This window comes from Hemibagrus wyckioides, linkage group LG03 (assembly GCF_019097595.1).
Source record: "Hemibagrus wyckioides isolate EC202008001 linkage group LG03, SWU_Hwy_1.0, whole genome shotgun sequence".
In the NCBI taxonomy this organism is placed as follows: domain Eukaryota; kingdom Metazoa; phylum Chordata; class Actinopteri; order Siluriformes; family Bagridae; genus Hemibagrus; species Hemibagrus wyckioides.
In genome coordinates this window covers 15,295,098-15,317,836 of record NC_080712.1, presented here as the reverse complement: position 1 = coordinate 15,317,836, position 22,739 = coordinate 15,295,098, and the positions used below count along the sequence as shown (strand labels likewise).

At 38.8% G+C, this 22,739-nt stretch overlaps 1 protein-coding gene across 1 annotated transcript; it reads left to right on the top strand.

Annotated features, from left to right (window-relative positions):
* Positions 1–5,581: 5,581 nt before the first annotated feature.
* plaua (plasminogen activator, urokinase a) lies at positions 5,582–9,565 on the top strand. Its single transcript, XM_058379261.1, has 11 exons — positions 5,582–5,738; positions 6,192–6,282; positions 6,397–6,466; positions 6,575–6,722; positions 7,018–7,115; positions 7,235–7,255; positions 7,359–7,536; positions 7,630–7,775; positions 7,907–8,047; positions 8,490–8,650; positions 8,781–9,565. Exons 2-11 carry the CDS (start codon positions 6,229–6,231, stop codon positions 8,976–8,978), a joined length of 1,215 nt encoding a protein of 404 aa, XP_058235244.1. The 5' UTR covers positions 5,582–5,738; positions 6,192–6,228; the 3' UTR covers positions 8,979–9,565.
* The last annotated feature ends 13,174 nt before the right edge of the window (positions 9,566–22,739 follow it).

Here is a 22,739-nt window from a genome sequence, read left to right as displayed (position 1 = left end):
CAGCGGGTGTGTTTGACGTGTGCGTTCATCGTTGTCAGAATACCGGAGCAGCGCCTTACACTGACACAATTAATAACACCCTAAATTAATAATATTAACATTTGTATGAAATAAAAAAAACCCAACAAACTAGGAGATACTTCCACTAAATTGATTTTAGTGGAATAAATCCTGTTCTCATCCAGCCACAAAGTGTTTCGAACTGTTGTTTCCACGGGTTTAAACCAGAAATCAATCAATCAATCAATCAATCAATCAATCAATCTGTATATTTGTCTGTCGGTTTGTCTGTCTGTCTGTCTGTCTGTCTATCCATCTATCTATCTATCTATCTATCTATCTATCTATCTATCTATCTATCTATCTATCTATCTATCTATCTATCTATCTATCTATCTATCTAGTAAACATGTTAAGTACATTACATGTTTGCTCAGTATGTTCATATGAATGGAAATGATTTCATGCTAATAAAATACTTCTCTTGGAATAAAGTGAGTGTGACCAATTCACATAGTATTAATGTGTTAATGTGATCTAATTACCTATAAAATTTTACAAGGATGTTGGTGCTGGCAGAAAGAAATTAGTATAGTATTAAAGCATAGTGCTAACCTTGTTGCCTCAGGGTCCTGGGTTTGAGTTTGTTCTGATCCCAGGACTTTGAAAACACAATCAAATCAGATTAGCCTTATGAATAGAAATTGTTTCAAATCTACATTAAACAACAGAATTAATTAAATTCACTGATTTTTTTCCTCTAGTGTATTAACTTGAGCCTGACTGATATTTTTCTGTTAGTTAACAGTTAATAGGAAAATATTTCTCTCTTTCTAATTTTAATACAATGGAAATTTAAACTTTTTGGGAACTAGAGGTTACATGGCCTAAAAGGTACCAGACTATAGGACTAATCCATCTTATTTTCCTATCTCCTTCAGAAGTAGTTCAGGGTGTAACAGAATGTTGATTATCCTTTAAATCTGTGTTCAATGTAAGATGTGTTTAGCCGCAAGAATGTCTACATTGGGGACTACTAGATAGTAGACAATAAAGGGTCCCTGGGTGGAAGCACTAAATAGTAAACAAAAGCTCAAAAGGGCCAGACAAAATTGTACAGGGCCCAGAAATTTGTGGGAAGCCTGCATGTAGGACTATGAGGCGCAGATCATACAGCAGTTGATGGAATACCACAACCAAATTTTGAAATATGCCAAGGCAGAAGTTCAACTAAGAGCCACCAGCAGATACCCATGAATGTTTATTCCTGATGTAATTTCGAATGTAATGTCAAGATTTGAAGCACTTAAGAACCAAGGGTGTTGTTTTATAGGAAATAACTACAATATCCATTTCATTTTCATTATACAGCGAGTCCTTTGAAGGATAACGTGAGAACCAACTAGCTGGCTTAGAAAGCTATACGTGAACAACTTGATGTAACGCCCCGCAGACAGTACATTAGCAATGATGCTAACTACAACTAGCGACCTAGCTAGCGAGGTCAGCATCCCATGACACCATTTGTGAAAAGAAAAACAATATAAGATGAAGATTATTCACAAATTCGGTCATCCGGGAACAAAGGATACTTTACTACACACTGTTTACAACCACACCACAGATCAGCTACCTAGCTAAGGTTAGTACTCGAGTCGAAATCGAAACAAGTGTTATGCGCATGTGTGGTGTAGTTCTACGCTTTGGTTACATTTGTAGCTGATTTGAGATCAGTTTACCTAAATAAAATAACGTCTTTATGTGCCACAGTAGAAGACACTAAACTGATACCAGATCAGATCAACATCGCGGATAAATAAATAGCAGCAGGTGTGTTTGACGTGTGCGTTCATCGTTGTCAGAATACCGGAGCAGCGCCTTACACTGACACAATTAATAACACCCCAAATTAATAATATTAACATTTGTATGAAATAAAAAAAACCCAACAAACTAGGAGATACTTCCACTAAATTGATTTTAGTGGAATAAATCCTGTTCTCATCCAGCCACAAAGTGTTTCGAACTGTTGTTTCCACGGGTTTAAACCAGAAATCAATCAATCAATCAATCAATCAATCAATCAATCAATCAGTCAGTCAATCTGTATATCTGTCAGTCTGTCTGTCTGTCTAGTAAACATGTTAAGTACATTACATGTTTGCTCAATATGTTCATATGAATGGAAATGATTTCATGCTAATAAAATACTTCTCTTGCAATAAAGTGAGTGTGACCAATTCACATAGTATTAATGTGTTAATGTGATCTAATTACCTATAAAATTTTACAAGAATGTTGGTGCTGGCAGAAAGAAATTAGTATAGTATTAAAGCATAGTGCTAACCTTGTTGCCTCAGGGTCCTGGGTTTGAGTTTGTTTTGATCCCAGGACTTGGAAAACACAATCAAATCAGATTAGCCTTATGAATAGAAATTGTTTCAAATCCACATTAGATTAGATTAGATTAGATTCAACTTTATTGTCACTGCACATGTGGGTACAAGGCAATGAAATACAGTTAGCATCTAACCAGAAGTGCATTTTCGCAGTGCAAATAATTTGCATATATAATAAGTATATAACAATAAATAATTTGCATATATAACAGTATATAAACAGTATACAGTGGGAGGTAAATGCAATGAGTAAATGCAATGAGTGCAAATGAGCAAATGATTGTAGTGGTGCAATAAAGAAGGTATTGTATACCATGATAATAATTAAATATGTAAACAGTATACAGAGGAGTTATGTACAATGAGTGCAATGATTTAGATGTGTGCAATGAGGAAGATATTGTATACTATGATAAATAATTTGTATATGTAAACTGTACACATATGTAAACTGTACACAGAAAGGGTTATATACAGAAAAAGGTTATATACACTGATAATAATGTGCTCAGTCAATGTGTGTGTGATTGGGTGGAGGCAGAGTTCAGCAAAGAAACAGCTGTGGGGAAAAAGCTGTTCCTAAACCTGCTAGTCTTGGTCCGGAGGCTCCTGTAGCGCCTCCCAGAAGGAAGGAGGGCAAAGAGTCTATTGGCAGGGTGATAAAAGTCCTTTATGATTTTGCGTGCTCTGGTGAGACAACGCTTCCTGTAAATGTCCTCAATCTTAGGAAGTGGCACTCCTACAACACGTTGTGCAGTTTTCACCACCCTCTGTAGCGCTTTCCGGGCTGACACAGTGCTGGTCAGCCCTCTACAGCTGGTCAGGATGCTCTCGATGGTGCAACGGTAGAAGTTCACCAGGATGTCTGAAGAGAGATGGTTCTTCCTCAGAGCCCTCATGAAGAAGAGGCGCTGGTGAGCATTCTTGACCAGACTGGAGCTGTTGGTAGTCCAGGAGAGATCCTCAGAGATGTGGATAACAAGGAATTTGAAGCTAGTGACACGGTCCACCACCTCTCGATTGAGATGAATAGGTGCGTGTGTGTCACCTTTCTCCTTGCTGAAGTCCACTATGAGCTCCTTGGTCTTTGTAGTGTTGAGCAGCAGGTTGTTGCCAGCGCACCACTCAGCTAGACGGTCCACCTCCTCTCTATAATCTGACTCATCATTGTCTTTGATGAGTCCAATCACCACTATTCTATTAAAGAATAGAATTAATTAAATTCACTGATTTTTTTCCTCCAGTGTATTAACTTGAGCCTGACTGATATTTTTCTGTTAGTTAACAGTTAATAGGAAATCATCTCTCTTTCTAATTTTAATACAATGGAAATTTAAACTTTTTGGAAACTAGGGAGGTTACATGGCCTAAAAGGTACCAGACTATAGGACTAATCCATCTTATTTTCCTATCTCCTTCAGAAGTAGTTCAGGGTGTAACAGAATGTTGATTATCCTTTAAATCTGTGTTCAATGTAAGATGTGTTTAGCCGCAAGAATGTCTACATTGGGGACTACTAGATAGTAGACAATAAAGGGTCCCTGGGTGGAAGCACTAAATAGTAAACAAAAGCTCAAAAGGGCCAGACAAAATTTGTACAGGGCCCAGAAATTTGTGGGAAGCCTGCATGTAGGACTATGAGGCGCAGATCATACAGCAGTTGATGGGGCTGCGAGGGAGAATTAAAACTTTAAAATTTCTTTTTTATCATAGTGTTTCACAAAGATATCCTATAATGACCAATAATTACCAAAACTCTTTGCTCACTGTTTTCTGATTAACCAAGTGATACACCAATTGTTCAGTTGTTTCAACAGTTTAACTTCCTGTTTGGTCATAGTGTATTTTTCTCAGGAAGATTTATCTTCATTTAATAAGATCATTTTCCTCAAGAATACCACAGCCAAATTTTGAAATATGCCAAGGCAGTAGTGCAACTGAGAGCCACCAACAGATACCCATGAATGTTTATTGATGATATAATTTTGTGGTCAGTTCTGAAGAAGAAATATTCCACTAGAAAAACGTGGGATTCATTCAATCCTTGTCAGGCAAAAAATAAGTGAATACTTGCTGTCCAGCAAGATCCTTCTAAGCATTAGATTTTGTCTGTCCGTGGATTTTGTTGTCTGTTCACTTATCTGATCACTTACACAACGTCTGATATTTCATTGTGTACAGGAAGTCTGTTCAGACAGGATGGTGACAGAATGCTTCAACGAACATACAAGGAGTTAGGTCACTAAAATGAATATACTCATAGCATGACAGTACGGGTATTATAAATAGTTTTATATATATCAAATAACTCATCTACTAAGAAGAACTAAAGATAACAGAAACTCTATATTAAGGACATCATTTGTGCGCCTTATATCAAGAACACATGCCATCTCTTTGGCCAATAAGCACGAAAAATCATAACATGATAAAACAAGAAAGAATTTTAAATCCAAACTTGCTGTCTTATTATATAATGTAATTACATAAAAGACTATTATTATTTTTATTTGATTTATTATGAAATATCAATAGAAAGCTGTGGGTTCATCATACTTTTCACCTGTAAATGAAGGCATTCGAACCAATTCATCTATACAAAGTTTGCTGTTAAATGCTTTGTACAATAAATGAGATACAATAAATTAAAAAACAAACAAACAAAGCATTTGTAATCATAAATGCAATCTGGGAACTTTTATGATATGTGGAAATACATGCAAGCACCTACACATTTCCAGTGAGAACATAATGATGTCATTTAGTTTCAGTATCTCTACACCTAGTATCTAAAATCCCCACATCTCTAACCTACAATTTTGTATACAAAAACAGCAACACTACTGATTTACTGTATATTTACATAAAATTTTATATTACATATTTACATATACATACATTCATACATATACAGTACTTGATTCAATTCTTAGGATTGGCTCTGGTATGTTTGGTGAAGAGCATGTTGTGACAGGTATTTTTCTTGTATGTATAATCCATTGAATTTAGAAACTGTCATAGGAGATTGAGAACTAAAAGTAGTCCATATTAGTGAAGTGATTAATACCATATTAGGAGCATTTCCTCTTATACTAATTTAACATATTAAAAGTAGGAAGTGTCTTGACTCACACCCCGCGAATCATCACTTACCAGTCTTCCGTATACATGAAAAAACATCTATGAGTCTTCTTTAGTCCCGCCCTTCTTGGTGCCTTATAAAATGTGAGACCAACAATCTAGAAACCAGTGCCATCAAAAAGAAACATCTAGTTTCTACTGCAATAATATCAGCGTGGAACAACTGTGAGAAACTCTCCAAAAATTCTTTTCTGTAAGGTAAGCACTTGCTTTTCTATTTAAATTCACATTCAAATATTTTCCTCTGCAAACCTACAGCAAAGACCAGCACTTCCTTGAATATGTAAATGCCTCAAATATGTATTGCTGCAGTGCTACTGCATGCCTAATAAAACCATCTCAGTAAAAACATTTGGAATGTGCAACATGATAAGACAAAGAGTTTCAAAATGAAACTTGACAAAGCTAAGTTTTCTCAAGATGTTTTTAAGGAAAAGGTTTGAAAAGGTTTTTAAGGAAAATGTTTACTTAAATTAGTTGCATAATCTGAATTAATAAATGCACAATGCACATTTTGTATGTATGTATGTATGTGTCTATCTATCTATCTATCTATCTATAGAATATGGTCTTATTTCTTCTGTAAAGCATTATTCTGAAATGTTTTCAGTATACAACATTGATGCAGCTGTTCTCACGCATGTGTTTCAGAGACTCCATATAAGGCAGACAACAGTTTGTGGTCAAAATGTGGTTGCTGATCACATTATTAATGACGTGTTCACTTCATGAACTTGCTGAGGTGGGGAGAAAAAAGCAGAACTGTTTATTCTTGTTTCCAAAATTAAGGAACTGGTTTTGTCAGACTTCGTGACACTAATTTTTTTCTGTCTGGTTTTCTTCCTTCCTCCTTCAGGCATCTAAACACAAACATTGGCCATGGATAACAAATGTCGTTAATTCAGGAAAACACGGTAAACAGCATGGTAAGTCTTTCATTTTTAAAACTCATCTCTACTAAATATATTGAATTAGATTTGACTTCGGTGTGTGCTCACCATCATGAATGGCATTCTTATCCTTTTCTCTGCCAGATGTTGATTGCCTGGCTCAGGGAAGTAATGGGAATGAATACAGAGGAACTGTCTCTGTAACAGTCAGTGGAAAGAAATGTCTATACTGGCATCACAGCCCAGGATATGTAGCTGTTTCCCGGAGAGGTAGACCACACAATTATTGCAGGTAATGCTCAGGATCATTTATTAAATTTATGTGCTATAAATTGCCTTTACCCTCCTTTTAATGTGTAAACTGCAACAAAAGATTAAATTGGAAGAAAAATTTGGCAGTAAAATGAATTTGTTATTTAAGCTATTGTTTATAGTCACTGTGCGTGGGAACAAGAAGGGTGTAATCCTTCTTCCCTAAAATAATCATAAGCTTGCACAATCAGTCCATGAGTCATTTACTGAATAAGGACAAGTTCCTAGATTTGCACTTGATGGTGATCGTGACATGTCTGTGGCATTTTTTGCAGAAATCCAGATAACAGAAAGGGACCATGGTGTTTTATTTGGGAAAACAACAAGTTAGTTCGCAGATTCTGTGATATTCCACAGTGTGAAGCAAAGAGAAGTGAGTTATTGTTATTTTAATTCTTTGAACATAAAGCAACAAATACAGAATATAAAGAGAAAATTGGTCCATTATTAATTCCCTTTATGTTTTTTCCTATATGAATTTGTCCTACACAGATATCCCAAAGCAGGACACTGGTAAGATATTTTAAATTAGTCCTGTTTTTCAATTACTCAAGTTGCATATCAAACTGTACAGCTTCAGTGTTCTTATTGTAAATGCTATCTTTTAAACTTTCAGAAATGACTTGTGGTAAACGAATCCAAAAACCAAGATATAAGATTATAGGTGGATTAAGGGCTGCAATAGAGTCTCAGCCTTGGCTGGCATCTATCTTCCAAGGTAACACGTTTTCCTGTGGAGGCACACTCATCTCACCCTGCTGGGTCCTCAGCGCAGCCCACTGCTTCCCTCTTGGGTATGTCATGCATCTCAGATTAAACGTGATATGTATATGATGTGCAACAGTATGAACTGCAGCGATCTCACATTGCTTTCTTGATTCAAAAAGCAAAAGAACAAGAAAGGAGGAATATTCTGTCTATTTGGGAAAGGATGCCACCAATAAAACTAATCTGGAAAAAGAGCAGAAGTTTGAAATAGCCAAAATCGTGCTTCACCCGGAGTTTAACAGCGAGGATTTTAACAATGACATAGGTATGCATTTGACTAAATAACAAAAGTTCAGACAACACACACACACACACAAATACTATATTAACACACTGAGCACAATCTCCTTTGTTTTGTTATTTTGCATAACAATGCTATGTTGTTTGTGTGTTCAGCTCTGTTACAGATTGTGGACCGTAATGGACAGTGTGCACAGAAGACTGAGTCAGTGAGGATAGCATGTCTTCCCCCACTACACCAAATGATGCCCTATGGAACTTACTGCAACATTGCAGGCTATGGTCATGAGAGGAATGGTAAATCAGTGTTAGCTTTATTAATGTCCTGTTGTTTTCCTGTTTAAAAAGCATATTGTAATAAAATTAATGTAATTCTTTGTACATAAAAAGTACCCCTTTTCGAAGAGCCCCTTTGATAGAGCACTTAATGGCATGACACACAGTGACCGTTGTTCACCAAGTATATTCAGAAATTATATTTAGGCATGTCACTGTAGTTTTTGAGAGCTGCTCTGTGTAATCTGTGGGATGCCATGACGTGAATACAGATGTTATATTTGGCGAACATACCAGCACCGCAATGACGCAAATTATTTCAGTGTTATTTTCGATCGATTTTTATACATATAATTTGAATGTCTGGAATTTTGTACATTTAATCTTAGATACATAATTTGATGATTAATGAATCTACCATGAAAGTGCACTATAATCACTGTTTTTTTTTCCTTTGTTCAAGATGACGTTCCTGGTAACTTCAGATATTCCCGCTTCATGAAGGAAACTAAGGTTGAGATTCTCTCCGATACTACTTGCCAGAAGGAGGATTACTATGCGGACAGGGTCACCGAAAACCAGTTCTGTGCGGCTAGTCCAAAGTGGACAGAAGATGCTTGTCAGGTATGCCGTCAATTACTACTACATACTTTTACTATTTTTTTTAAAAATATAATTGAATACTATTAAATACTTATGCTTACTGTAAAGCTACTCTTCTTACTGACTTACTTACTCTTTTTACTCATGACAGGGAGACTCAGGAGGTCCGCTGTTGTGTAAAGCAAATAACCGAATGTTTCTCTTTGGGATCATCAGCTGGGGAGAAGGATGTGCCGTCAAAAATAAACCAGGTGTCTACACAAAGGTTACCAATTACAACACCTGGATTGCAGAACAAACAGGCCTGCAAAGCTTCACTGAAGGCATCATGTACCCGCAGAAAAGATAGTTGTGTTCAGCACTCTGAAGCTTCACATATACTGCTTGATAACTCAGGGTTTGACTTGCTGGTGGCCTTAAGAGATGGTAATCTGGCATTATCACTGTGTAAATCTCATCTCATTACTGTCAATTAGTATTAACTAAATGAATAGTATGAATAATATTTTTATTAATTATTGTGGCCACCAGGAATAATGAAATAGCAATTTTTACCTTTGACAAAAATGGTATGTTCATTGAACCATTACATTCATCCATAATATCTATTGTATTTATATTTATATCATTTATTATCTAATTTAATTAAATATTCTAATATATCTAATATATTAAATATTCTGTTTGTAAATTAATGCCCAAGCACCAGGACTGCATGTGGCATCAGAGATCATAGGAAACATTTACTCTTTTCATTATTTTTAAGTAATAGTTGATGTTTTAGTGCATACATGTTACATATAGTACTTTATATAGGCTTTATTTACTGAAGAATCTCAACATAAATCCAGTGGAGAAATAAATCCGTGCTTGTTTATTTTGAAATCTTTATATTGCATCAGTATTATATTTATGAATAAATATCTATTTTTATAAGATTTTTGCAGGTTCTTTATTTATGCTTTTGTTTCAGGGTTGGTGAAACTTTTTAAGGCATAAAATCAGGCATAACATTATGAGCACTGACAGGTGAAGTGAATAACACTGATTATCTCCTCATCATGGCAGCTGTTAGTGGGTGGGATATATTAGGCAGCAAGTGAACATTATATCCTCAAAGTTGTTGTGTTAGAAGCAGGAAAAATGGGCAAGCGTAAAGATTTGAGCGAGTTTGGCAAGGGTCAAATTGTGATGGCTAGACGACTGGATCAGAGCGTCTCCAAAACTGCAGCTCTTGTGGGGTGTTCCTGGTCTGCAGTGGTCAGTATCTATCAAAAGTGTCAGTGTCACTGTGGGGGTGATATGTTCTCAGGGTGATATACAGTGTTAGGTTTCTGCTACATGTCTCCACATACCAAAAAACCTATTTAAGGCAAATAGTTGATAAAGGGTAAACATCCACATATAGGGTTGTAAGAAATCCCATGCTGACTAGTGAACTGCTAAAAAAAACAATTTTGTGTCAATAGAGAAGGCATGAAATCCAGGCTGTAATCTTCTGTAATAACTTTAAATTATAATGATGTGGATTCACTGCAGCAGGTTCTGAGTTTAAATAATCATTTCAGACTCAAATATATGTTATTGATTCCCATGTTTACCATATAATACATATAAATCTTGCATATCTACTAAGTTTGGCTTGATTTTAACCCAGCCATTTTAGAGTACAAGGGGTTTCCTACTGGATCTGCTTTTCCATTTACATTTAAATACATGTATTCATTTAGCAGACACATTTATCCAAAGCGACTTACAAATGAGGAAATGCAAGCAAAGCTATGTATCAAATAGAGGACAAGTAGTGTTACCGTACAAGATTTAAAAAGATTTGAATCCCATCTGTTTTATAATTTACATACTTTCAATTGGTCAAACTGTGTGATTTCTTGGCTTTTATTACCAACAAAATAGAGGTGACATTTATTTTATTAGTACATGCTACTGCCCCTTCTGCCGCTGGGGTGGTTAAGACTCTGGGTCGTTGATTGGAAGATCGGGGGTTCAAGCCCCAGCACCACCAAGTTGCCACTGCTGGGCCCTTGAGCAAGGCTCCCAATCCACCCTGCTCTAGGGGTGCTGTATCATGGCTGACCCTGCGCTCTAACCCCAACCACTAAGGATGGGATATGCGAAGAAATAATTTCACTGTGCAGTAATGTATATGTGACAAATAAAGACAACTTAACTTCACCACCCTCAGTTAGTGCTTGTAATACAAATCTCTAAATGCACTTTAAGTTTCTGACAATTGATTTCTATAAAGACAAACATAAATCAATCAATCAAATCAAATAAACTGGGTGCTGAATATAAACATTAAAACCCAATATCTGTCTGGACTCCTCCATTCTCTTTGCAAGCAAAATTATGTAAATATTCAGTGTATCTATTCATTATGACATATGCTTTACTTTATCACTTCACATATCTCTGTACTCCCTGTCCTCTGTAGTGTTTGATCTGTTTTGTTCTTTTCTTCCGGAGTATGTTGATACTCTTGTTTACTTTCCTTATCCTAAGACCCATTGAGAACCATTGTTCCATGTTCTTTGGTGGACTATCTAAGTGTCCTTGGTCACATCATTATTATACTCATTATCATTATCGTTGTAGTAAATATTTCAGAGCCAGAATGACACTGTGCCTTTTCTCTGAATGAATCCAGCATTCTGACATATTCTCAGGGCTCCGACAGCTGCATGTGGCAGTCGATACTGGGGTGAAAAGGAATTTCTCAGCTCTAATTCCAAATTTGAAATAGTTTCCGATGAAAGATCGTAGATTACTGTAAACTGTGCTATGACCAAGACCGATACATTGGCAGCTGCAGATGTTTTGCCGAACAGAATTTATTATGAGTCTGATTTCGTGGGAAAGCTAACTGTTCATCATTCAAGCATCTTAAAAAGTCTTGGTCATATTATGACATTTAGGAAAAGATGTGGGTGAAAATGTGGAAGAAGTGACAATGGCAGTAGTCTGTTAATCCACACAATTTCATTCATTTCTGCCACATTACACCCTAGATGGAACACATTATTCCTTAATATTCAGAAGACATGTACTTCAAATTAAACTGCTACAACTATGTTTAATTAGATTAGTATTTTAGTAGCAATGGAAATTTTTATATTGCTATTTTCCTATATATTTAACCATTGTCTATACAGGAAACATGAATAACTGATTTTCCTGCAATGAAAATCACCAAGCAATTTCTTCAGTCCTTTCTTCAAGAGAACTGCAAGAAAGGAAAGTCAAGAAAAATGCAAAGACTGGTCTTAAAAATGAACCCTTCAGGTTCAGGTGGCTCAAGTGGTTAAGGCTCTGAGTCATTGACCAGATGATTGGAAGTTCACTTGGTCAAACTGTGTGATTTCTTGGCTTTTACTATTAACAAAATAGAGGCGACATTAATTTTTTTGGTACATGCTACTGCCCCTTCTGCCGCTGGGGTGGTTAAGGCTCTGGGTCGTTGATTGGAAGATCGGGGTTCAAGCCCCAGCACCACCAAGCTGCTACTGTTGGGCCCTTGAGCAAGGCCCTTAACCCTCTCAGCTCCAGGGGCACAGTATCATGGCTGACCCTGTGCTCTGACCCCAACCTCCAAGGATGGGATATGTGAAGAAAGAATTTCAGTATGCTGTGATGTATATGTGACAAATAAAGGCTATTTCTTTCTTTCTATATATAAATGAAATGGCATTGAAACTGAAAGTGTGAGGATAATAATGATGATTTTCCAATCAACAGTGAGAAAGTAAATATTAATTATGTTTAAACATTCTATTTTATTTTATTTTTTAAATAAGAGTGGAAACATACCCCCAATGGTATCATATTGCACAACATATGACTTAATAAACACGCCATTGTTTTATTATTCTTGTGTTTACATTTATTTATTGCTTAAAGCTTAATTTTGGATACAGAATGAATGAATGAATGTCTGTGGTGGAGTGGCATTAGTGAAAATGAGATCATTTTCATTAGATTCATTAGATTTTCAATAGAGCTTGTGTAGAATTGAATGATAGGGAACATTTACAGTAGGTGAGAAAATTAGTCTAGAGAATCATGTGGACTAACATTGACCTTTTATTACGTTTTCAAGCATGTGAATGGATTATTTTCACCTCTACAACTTTGGATTTTACCTTTTATTGAGTAAAAGAAGGAAAGTAAAGTATTGACTAATTCACTTTGACAAGAAAGTCACTAATATATTTTTATTTCATTAACACTCTTTCAGTTCTGCTTTTATGAACAAACTTAAAGTTTATCAGGCATAACATTATGACCACCAGCCTATTATTGTGTTGGTCCCCCTTTTGCTGCCAAAACAGCCCTGACCCTTCGAGGCATGGACTCCAATAGATCCCTGAAGGCGTGCTGTGGTATCTGGCACCAAGATGTTAGATTCTTTAATTCCTGTAAGTTGTGAGGTGGGACCTCCATGGATCGGACTTGTTTGTCCAGCACATCCCACAGACGCTCGATTAGATTGATATCTGGGGAATTTGGGGGTCAAGTCAACACCTTAAACTCATTGTTGTACTCATCAAACCATTCCTGAACCATTTCTGCTTTGTGACATGACACATTATTCTGCTGAAAGAGGCCACAGTCATCAGGGAATACCATTTCCATGTACATGGTCTGCAACAATGCTTAGGTAGGTGGTACTTGTAAAAGTAACATCCACATGGAAGGCAGGACCCAAGGTTTCCCAGCAGAACATTGCCCAAAGCATGACACCGCTTCCGCTGGCTTGCCTTCTTCCTATAGTGCATCCTGGTGCCATGTGTTCCCCTGGTAAGCGACACACATGCACCCGGACATCCACTTTATGTAAAAGGAAATGTGATTCATCAGACCAGGCCACCTTCTTCCATTGCTCCGTTGTCAAGTCAAGTCAAAGAAGCTTTATTGTCACTTCAACCATATATAGCAGATGCAGTACATAGTGAAGTGAAATAACGTTCCTCCTGGACCAGAGGTGCTACACATAACACAGACAAAGTACAGTGACACAGACAAACATAGAACTAAACGTAGAGATAAAAAATTAAACTATAATTTAAAAATTAAATTAAACTAAAAAAAAATTCTATAAAAAAAAAAACTATACTTAAGGTGCAATCTTTAAGACATACAACAGAAGTGCACAGGAAGACAAGACAAGACAAGACAAGACAAACAACATATAGGCCGACTTTGTGCAAAGACCAAGACAATGTGAGACAATGAAAGAACAATGTATACAGTGATTGCAGTTATTGCAATTATTAAAGTGACACATGTAACAAGACTAATATAAATATAAATGTAAAGTGAAATGTAAAGTGGCATGTGCGTGCAAACAGGACATTTAGTGTGTGTGTGTGTGTCTGACTATGTCCAGCAAGTCTAAGTTCTTTTTTGTGCATGTGTGTTATGTATGTATGTGTGTCCGTGTCCAGCACATTTCAGTTCTCCTTTGAGATCAGATCTTGGTTGTATATGTGTGTGTGTGTGTGTGTGTGTGTGTGTGTGCGTGTGTCCAGCTCAGCTCAGTTCTCTGTTGAGATACCTGATTGCCTGAGGGAAGAAACTGTTCAACAGTCTGGTTGTGCGGGTCCAAATGCTTCGGTACCTCTTTCCAGATGGCAGAACGGTGAAGAGTGTGTGTGAGGGGTGTGTGGGATCAAATGTCTGTGATAGAGGGAAGAGAGACTCCGATGATCTTCTCAGCTGTCTTCACTATACGCTGAAGGGTCTTGCGGTCCGAGATGGTGCAATTCCCAAGCCAGGCAGTGATGCAGCTGCTTAGGATGCTCTCGATGGTCCCTCTGTAGAAGGTGGTCAGGATGGGAGGTGGAAGATGAGCCTTCGCAGGAAGTAGAGACACTGCTGGGCTTTCCTGGTGATGGAGCTGGTGTTGAGTGACCAGGTGAGGTCCTCCGCCAGGTGAACACCAAGGAATTTGGTGCTCTTGACAAGCTCCACGATGGACCCATCGATGTTCAGTGGAGAATGGTCAATGGTTGTCCAATGGTTGTTATGATGCTCATGTGCCCATTGTTGGTGCTTTCTGTGGTGCACAGGGGTCAGCATGGGCACCCTGACTGTTCTGTGGATATGCAGCCCCATATGCAACAAACTGTGATGCACTGTGTATTCTGTGAATCAGCATTAACTTCTTCAGCAATTTGAGCAACAGTAGCTCGTCTGTTGGATCGGACCACCTGGGCCAGCCTTCATGTGGGCCAGCCTACGTGCATCAATGAGCCTTGGCAGCCCATGACCCTGTCGCCGGTTCACCAGCGTTCCTTCCTGGGACCACTTTTGATAGATACTGACCATTGCAGACTGGGAACACCATACAAAAGCTGCAGTTTTGGAGATGCTCTGATCCAGTCATCTAGCCATCACAATTTGACCCTTGTCGCTCAAATCCTTACACTCGCCAATTTTTCCTGCTTCTAACACATCAACTTTGAGGACAAAATGTTCAATTGCTGCCTAATATACCCCACCCACTAACAGGTGCCATGATGAGGTGATATTCACTTCACCTGTCACTGCTCATACTATTATGAATAATATATATACTCTATATATATATATATATATATATATATATATATATATATATATATATATATATATATATATATATAGTGTATATATTGACATATAGTGTTATATAGTGATATATATGTATATATATTGACTCGCATATGAACTTAAGTGACATCTCATTCCTAATCCATAGGGTTCAATATGACGTCAGTCCACCCTTTGCAGCTATAACAGCTTCAACTCTTCTGGGAAGGCTGTCCACAAGGTTTAGGAGTGTGTTTATGGGAATTTTTGACCATTCTTCCAGAAGCGCATTTGTGAGGTCACACACTGATGTTGGACGAGAAGGCCTGGCTCTCAGTCTCCACTCTAATTCATCCCAAAGGTGTTCTATCGGGTTGAGGTCAGGACTCTGTGCAGGCCAGTCAAGTTCCTCCACACCAGACTCTGTCATCCATGTCTTTATGGACCTTGCTTTGTGCACTGGTGCACAGTCATGTTGGAAGAGGAAGGGGCCAGCTCCAAACTGTTCCCACAAAGTTGGGAGCATGGAATTGTCCAAAATGTCTTGGTATGCTGAAACATTCAGAGTTCCTTTCACTGGAACTAAGGGGCCAAGCCCAGCTCCTGAAAAACAACCCCACACCATAATCCCCCCTCCACCAAACTTTACACTTGGCACAATGCAGTCAGACAAGTACCATTCTCCTGGCAACCGCCAAACCCAGACTCGTCCATCAGATTGCCAGATGGAGAAGCGCGATTCATCACTCCAGAGAACGCGTCTCCACTGCTCTAGAGTCCAGTGGCGGCGTGCTTTACACCACTGCATCTGACGCTTTGCATTGCACTTGGTGATGTATGGCTTGGATGCAGCTGCTTGGCCATGGAAACCCATTCCATGAAGCTCTCTGCGCACTGTTCTTGAGCTAATCTGAAGGCCACATGAAGTTTGGAGGTCTGTAGCGATTGACACTGCAGAAAGTTGGCGACCTCTTCACACTATGCGCCTCAGCATCCGCTGACCCCGCTCCATCAGTTTACGTGGCCTACCACTCTGTGGCTGAGTTGCTGTCGTTCCCAAACACTTCCACGTTCTTATAATACAGCTGACAGTTGACTGTGGAATATTTAGGAGCGAGGAAATTTCACGACTGGATTTGTTGCACAGGTGGCATCCTATCACAGTTCCACGCTGGAATTCACTGAGCTCCTGAGAGCGACCCATTCTTTCACAAATGTTTGTAAAAACAGTCTGCATGCCTAGGTGCTTGATTTTATACACCTGTGGCCATGGAAGTGATTGGAACACCTGATTCTGATTATTTGGATGGGTGAGCGAATACTTTTGGCAATATAGTGTATATGTATGTATATATATGTATATATATGTATATATATATATATATATATATATATATATATATATATATATATATATATATATATATACACACACATATATATGCATATAGGTTACTACTGCATATTGAGTGATGTTAAACGAATTTGCGGTGCCAGTTCATTCAATCAACTTTCCACCAGAGGGCGCTATTTCATTTTTGAACGTTCACAACAGGTGGATTAAAAAAGGCTGGAACTCTGAATGATAATACCCTGCGCTGTAACTGTGCTAAGCTCAACTCTTAATGTGTTTCAGAATAAACATTATGCCTGATCCTTTCACCACAGTGTAAATAAGCAGCTCATTTGACCCTTTTGGCTCCAGCTGTTCAGTGAGAAAGTTCTGAAAGTTCACCACAGTTTATTAAACCAAGAATACATTCAAAACAGTGCAGAAATATAAATAAACTGGAAAATGAAATGCCTCCTAACTTCAGTGTTAGTGCTATGAATAATAACATATCCAGAAGTATAGAAAATGTGTGGAGGTTTTTTTCTTCCATAGAAGAAATCTTTGTTCTTCTTTGTACTTGTGCTTTTTGTCTTTTACCAAAAGTACCTAATTTCTTTTCTGGAAGTGCAAACCTTGGGATCCCTGATGGTTTTAGTTCTCTGCAGTGCAATTATTTTTGGGTGTCTGCGGCTTAGGGGGAGTCATGGCTGTGGAGAAAGACGTCTCTAATTACTCTGCTGCTGTTGGATCCTCAGACAACACTGAGACTAGGAGCAGAGACAGATATACTAGTCTGACCAACTCTTAAACATAATGAATTTGCCTACTTCATGTGTAAAACATAAAGCATATCGTAAACGGATGTATCTCTATAAGTCTTACATAAACAATGAAACTCAGTTACATATTAGGGAAGACAATGTGCAGCTGTGTGTGTGTACTTTGAGCAAATACAGTGTTCACTTAGACTGGATATACTGTATAAGGTAAAACAAGTGCGAGTGGATAATTTCACAGTAATGCTGTCAGCTCTGTGGGGTTTTTTTTATCTTAATTGCATCGAGGAATGAGAGGAAGAGAGACAACGGTGAAAGTACATCATCCTTCGTGCTGCGTTTGCAAACGCTGCAAATATGGTCATGTCAGCTCTAGGCCACTGGTAGACACAAGCATATAAAAAACAAGCTCTGAACTAAGAAACACTTTCTTTAGTTCTTGTAGATTGAGCTTTCTGCAGTTCGGTTTTTCCAATAATGTGCATGAATTTGTGTGTTTCTGTGTAAGATAAAGTGAAAATATGTACATTCACGTATTTTTATAAGCAACATTCTAATCAGTTCGCAACAGCATATTTTACAAAAAGAATAAAGTTGTTTTGTTTTGTTTTTTATATCCAGGCTTTTACAGTTTTATAAAATAAATCCAGGTTTTGACTAGAATGCACAGGAACTGGCAGAAGCTAAAAGTGAAAAAGTAAACAATGTTCTCAGTAGCAGTTAGGCTCCCAAATGACTCTGCACTTCACAGCTGTATTGGAAGCTGCTAAGGTTACAATAAACAATTTACATTAGAATTGCATGCTACACATCTCTTCCTCCAGACTGAACCAATCCTTATTAGGTATCAGGGCCAGGGTGCTTGATGACAGCAAAAAGGTGTTGCACACAAGACTGCTGAGAAACTTGAGCTGATTACAAGGAGCAGGTTGATGAGCTTTCTGTGCTATTTCACATTTACTGCATTACACCTGTGTATTTGTTATTTCTCTTGCTATGACAGTGCTAGACAAGTAAAAAAAGCTGTCTATATTCCATACTTTGTAACAAGCTGTGGAGCAACTGATCTGCCTCGTTCATAACATCTCACTGAGTCATCATGTTCCTACAAGCAACAGTGTCCTATTGAACCAGTGAAGTAGGGGGTGGTGGGAAGACACAAACGCTTGTGTACCAGTTTGAAATTGTCCCAGTGTTTTCACTGACAGATTCTTGGCCTACTGTGCCATTTATGAAAGATAAGAATTTTGTCAGCGTTGTGGCAGACACAGACCCTATGTTTTATTCTTATAGACTTACATTAAACTAGAGACAAATCTCTTATCATCTGTTCATAACCAGCCTGGAATCCTTTGCAGATTGTGTTTATGTGCTGTACTGAAAGTAAGAGAAAATGCTGCTGATGTGTGGGGCTTTTAAAAATACACACCTTATGATGGATATCTTATTTAACTTGACATTTAATTACTGGGTTTAGAAGAGAAACCACTTAATGGAGCTGCAATATGGCTCTCCGTTACCATAGCTGACAATTATTGAAATTCATTGGGGCGTTCATAAGAGCTTACAAATGTGTAACTTCATGCAATTACAATAAGTGAAGAAATGTGGAATATACACCGACCAGGCATAGCATTATGACCACCTGCCTAATATTGCGTTGGTTCCGCTTTTGCTGCCAAAACAGCCCTGACCCATCATGCATTGTGTATTCTGACACCTTTCTATCAGAACCAGCATTAACTTCTTCAGCAATTTGAGGAACAGTAGCTCGTCTGTTGAATCGGACCACATGGGCCAGCCTTCGCTTCCCGCTTGCATCAATGAGCCTTGGTCGCCCAGTTCACCATTGTTCCTTCCTTGGACCACTTTTGATAGATACTCACCACTGCAGACCGGAAACACCCCACAAAAGCTGCAGTTTTGGAGATGTTTTAATCCAGTCGTCTAGCCATCACAATTTGGCCCTTATCAAACTCGCTCAAATCCTTACACTTGCCCATTTTTCCTGCTTCCAACACTTCAACTTTGAGGATAAAATGTTCACTTGCTGCCTAATATATCCCACCCACTAACAGGTGCCATGATGAGGAGATAATTAGTGATATGGCTAATTGTTGTAGTTTCTCTTCAGCTGTCCACATTATGTTTTCTGGTAGCACCAGACGAGCGTAATATACACTATATTGCCAAAAGTATTCGCTCACCTGCCTTGACTCGCATATGAACTTAAGTGACATCCCATTCCTAATCCATAGTGTTCAATATGACGTCGGTCCACCCTTTGCAGCTATAACAGCTTCAACTCTTCTGGGAAGGCTGTCCACAAGGTTTAGGAGTGTGTTTATGGGAATTTTTGACCATTCTTCCAGAAGCGCATTTGTGAGGTCACACACTGATGTTGGACGAGAAGGCCTGGCTCTCAGTCTCTGCTCTAATTCATCCCAAAGGTGTTCTATCGGGTTGAGGTCAGGACTCTGTGCAGGCCAGTCAAGTTCATCCACACCAGACTCTGTCATCCATGTCTTTATGCACCTTGCTTTGGTCACTGGTGCACAGTCATGTTGGAAGAGGAAGGGGCCAGCTCCAAACTGTTCCCACAAAGTTGGGAGCATGGAATTGTCCAAAATGTCTTGGTATGCTGAAGCATTCAGAGTTCCTTTCACTGGAACTAAGGGGCCAAGCCCAGCTCCTGAAAAACAACCCCACACCATAATCCCCCCTCCACCAAACTTTACACTTGGCACAATGCAGTCAGACAAGTACCGTTCTCCTGGCAACCGCCAAACCCAGACTCGTCCATCAGACTGCCCGATGGAGAAGCACGATTCGTCACTCCAGAGAACGCGTCTCCACTGCTCTAGAGTCCAGTGGCGGCGTGCTTTACACCACTGCATCCGACGCTTTGCATTGCACTTGGTGATGTATGGCTTGGATGCAGCTGCTCGGCCATGGAAACCCATTCCATGAAGCTCTCTGCGCACTGTTCTTGAGCTAATCTGAAGGCCACATGAAGTTTGGAGGTCTGTAGCGATTGACTCTGCAGAAAGTTGGCGACCTCTTCGCACTATGCGCCTCAGCATCCGCTGACCCCACTCCGTCAGTTTACGTGGCCTACCACTTCGTGGCTGAGTTGCTGTCGTTCCCAAACACTTCCACGTTCTTATAATACAGCTGACAGTTGACTGTGGAATATTTAGGAGCGAGGAAATTTCACGACTGGATTTGTTGCACAGGTGGCATCCTATCACAGTTCCACGCTGGAATTCACTGAGCTCCTGAGAGCGACCCATTCTTTCACAAATGTTTGTAAAAACAGTCTGCATGCCTAGGTGCTTGATTTTATACACCTGTGGCCATGGAAGTGATTGGAACACCTGACTCTGATTATTTGGATGGGTGAGCGAATACTTTTGGCAATATAGTGTATAACAACACTAACTACATAGCTAAAGTGGACCCATATTCCAACCCTGTAGGTCCAGCATGACCTGACCAGCTAGCAGAATAATATTCAGAAATAATATTTACATGCTTAAGTTGAGATGTGTGAAATGTCTTATAGCCACAAATAAAGGTTTTGACAGGAAATGGTTGTGTGTAAATGGTATCCATGCAACACTGTCTACTAGTGCCAGAATGACCAGAAAGCAAAATCTGCTCTTCTGCTGTGTATTTGCAGTAAAACACTTCAGCCACTAGACACAGACCTTTTTTTTTTTTAAATAAACAAGTATAATATTTGACATGTTCACTTCATTTTCTGTCACTAAGTGCTAACCACAACCATGGCACTATATAGTATTTCAAAACTGTTGATGGCTCATATATGACATAATATTTAGCCATATTATATAGCCAGTGATTGATTATGAAATCCTGGGCTCCTTGGCAGGAATACAAGCGGGATCACTTCCCCAATCTGCTACAAATGAATCAATACATAGAGCACTGGATGTCCAGGCATATATCTTGAGGCAAAATAAAACAGAAGTTAATTAATATGATACACATCAGTTACTGGGTAATCAAAAGGTAATCTTAACTTGGGCTGCTTTTCACCTCACAAACTCATTGAAATTAAACTCTCACCAAATCAGTTCTTTAAAGTCCAGTTCTTTAATAAGCTCCAACTCAAGCAGTGACATGATGAGTTGTCTCGGGCCTATTTTAGTCCAAAGAGCTCTTACAGGAAGAGCCCATAGAAAAAAATAACATTCTCTGGCTTTTCACCGAAACACAGTAAAAGTTTACACTTCTCCATGGTTCTTTAGTTAAAACAGTATCTACCTGACTGACTTCAAATCTACAAATTCACACACTCTCACAGCAATAACATCTTACATAACTTGTGTTGTGCAGGACAACGTAATGGCCTAATCATTCAATGACCTAATCATTCACAGCGACAGGGGCCCCTGGATAAGCCTGGGTCAGTTGTATAGGTTATCTGTCGCTGAATTTAGTTGGCTACACTAGTATGATTTTAGGAACACAGCTTTAAATAACCAGCTCTCATTGAAAACGAATATGTTAGAGCCATGTAAAGTCACTGTTGGTGTGTTTAAATTGTCCTAAACTGTGTCTCATTACAGGACATCATAAGGACCTTACAGGTGATAATCCCACTGGTATTACGCCCCAGCCGCTGCCATCCTTAACAGAAAGCAGATATAAGCTATAAAAGGAAGAAGTAGCTTAATGACTAGTCTGCTGTTTTGAAGGTTGTGAGTTCAAATCACAACACCACCCTATGACTCTATAATTCTGTCTCACTTGTAAGTAAATTATTATTATTTTTTTCTGAAATATTGTGGGTGCTTGTGTACCAGAGTGCCCAAGGAGCTGGCATCTGTGTCCACAGCTGTAATTAGGGATCTCTATGGTGCAGTATAATGTGTAAATTTTATACAGCTGTATCTCAGGTGGAAATTAACAAAGTTATTGCCACTCAGACAGTTCAGTTTAGAGTTCAATTCATGTGAAAAGAAGAAAAAACGTCTGTTAAAACACACATGGGTAAAAACAACAATAAGGAGCCTAAGGCTCCCATCACACCCCTGAACACACCCAGGGGACATAAAGCATGGGATAATTAAACCAGAGGGCTAAGTATGGAGATTCTCACACTGCTTTACAGCCGGGTATCAGTTACTTAGGTACATGTTTCAAAAAGGCACTGCTATAATTTAGTCATACGTGATGTATGGAATTCTCTCTGCGTAACTCCAGCCCGGCCCATGTTTGGGCACAAGACACATTACGTTGTTTGTGAAGCACTGGCGCCCTTGGCAAGGTTGGGGGCGGGGTATATCGGGTGCGTCAGCGCGGACCAATCAGAGCTACGCCCGGGATCTTCGCGTTAGCTCCGATTGGTTGCGAAGTGCTGCTTCTTTCAGGTCGTGCGTTG

Bases quoted from the DNA above. Each gene is read 5' to 3' on its own strand.
- plaua (XM_058379261.1), top strand. From the start codon at position 6,229: ATGTGGTTGCTGATCACATTATTAATGACGTGTTCACTTCATGAACTT. The intron at 6,467-6,574 runs GTAAGTCTTTCA...TTTCTCTGCCAG, and splicing joins AAAACACGGTAAACAGCATG to ATGTTGATTGCCTGGCTCAG. The intron at 8,651-8,780 runs GTATGCCGTCAA...TACTCATGACAG, and splicing joins GGACAGAAGATGCTTGTCAG to GGAGACTCAGGAGGTCCGCT.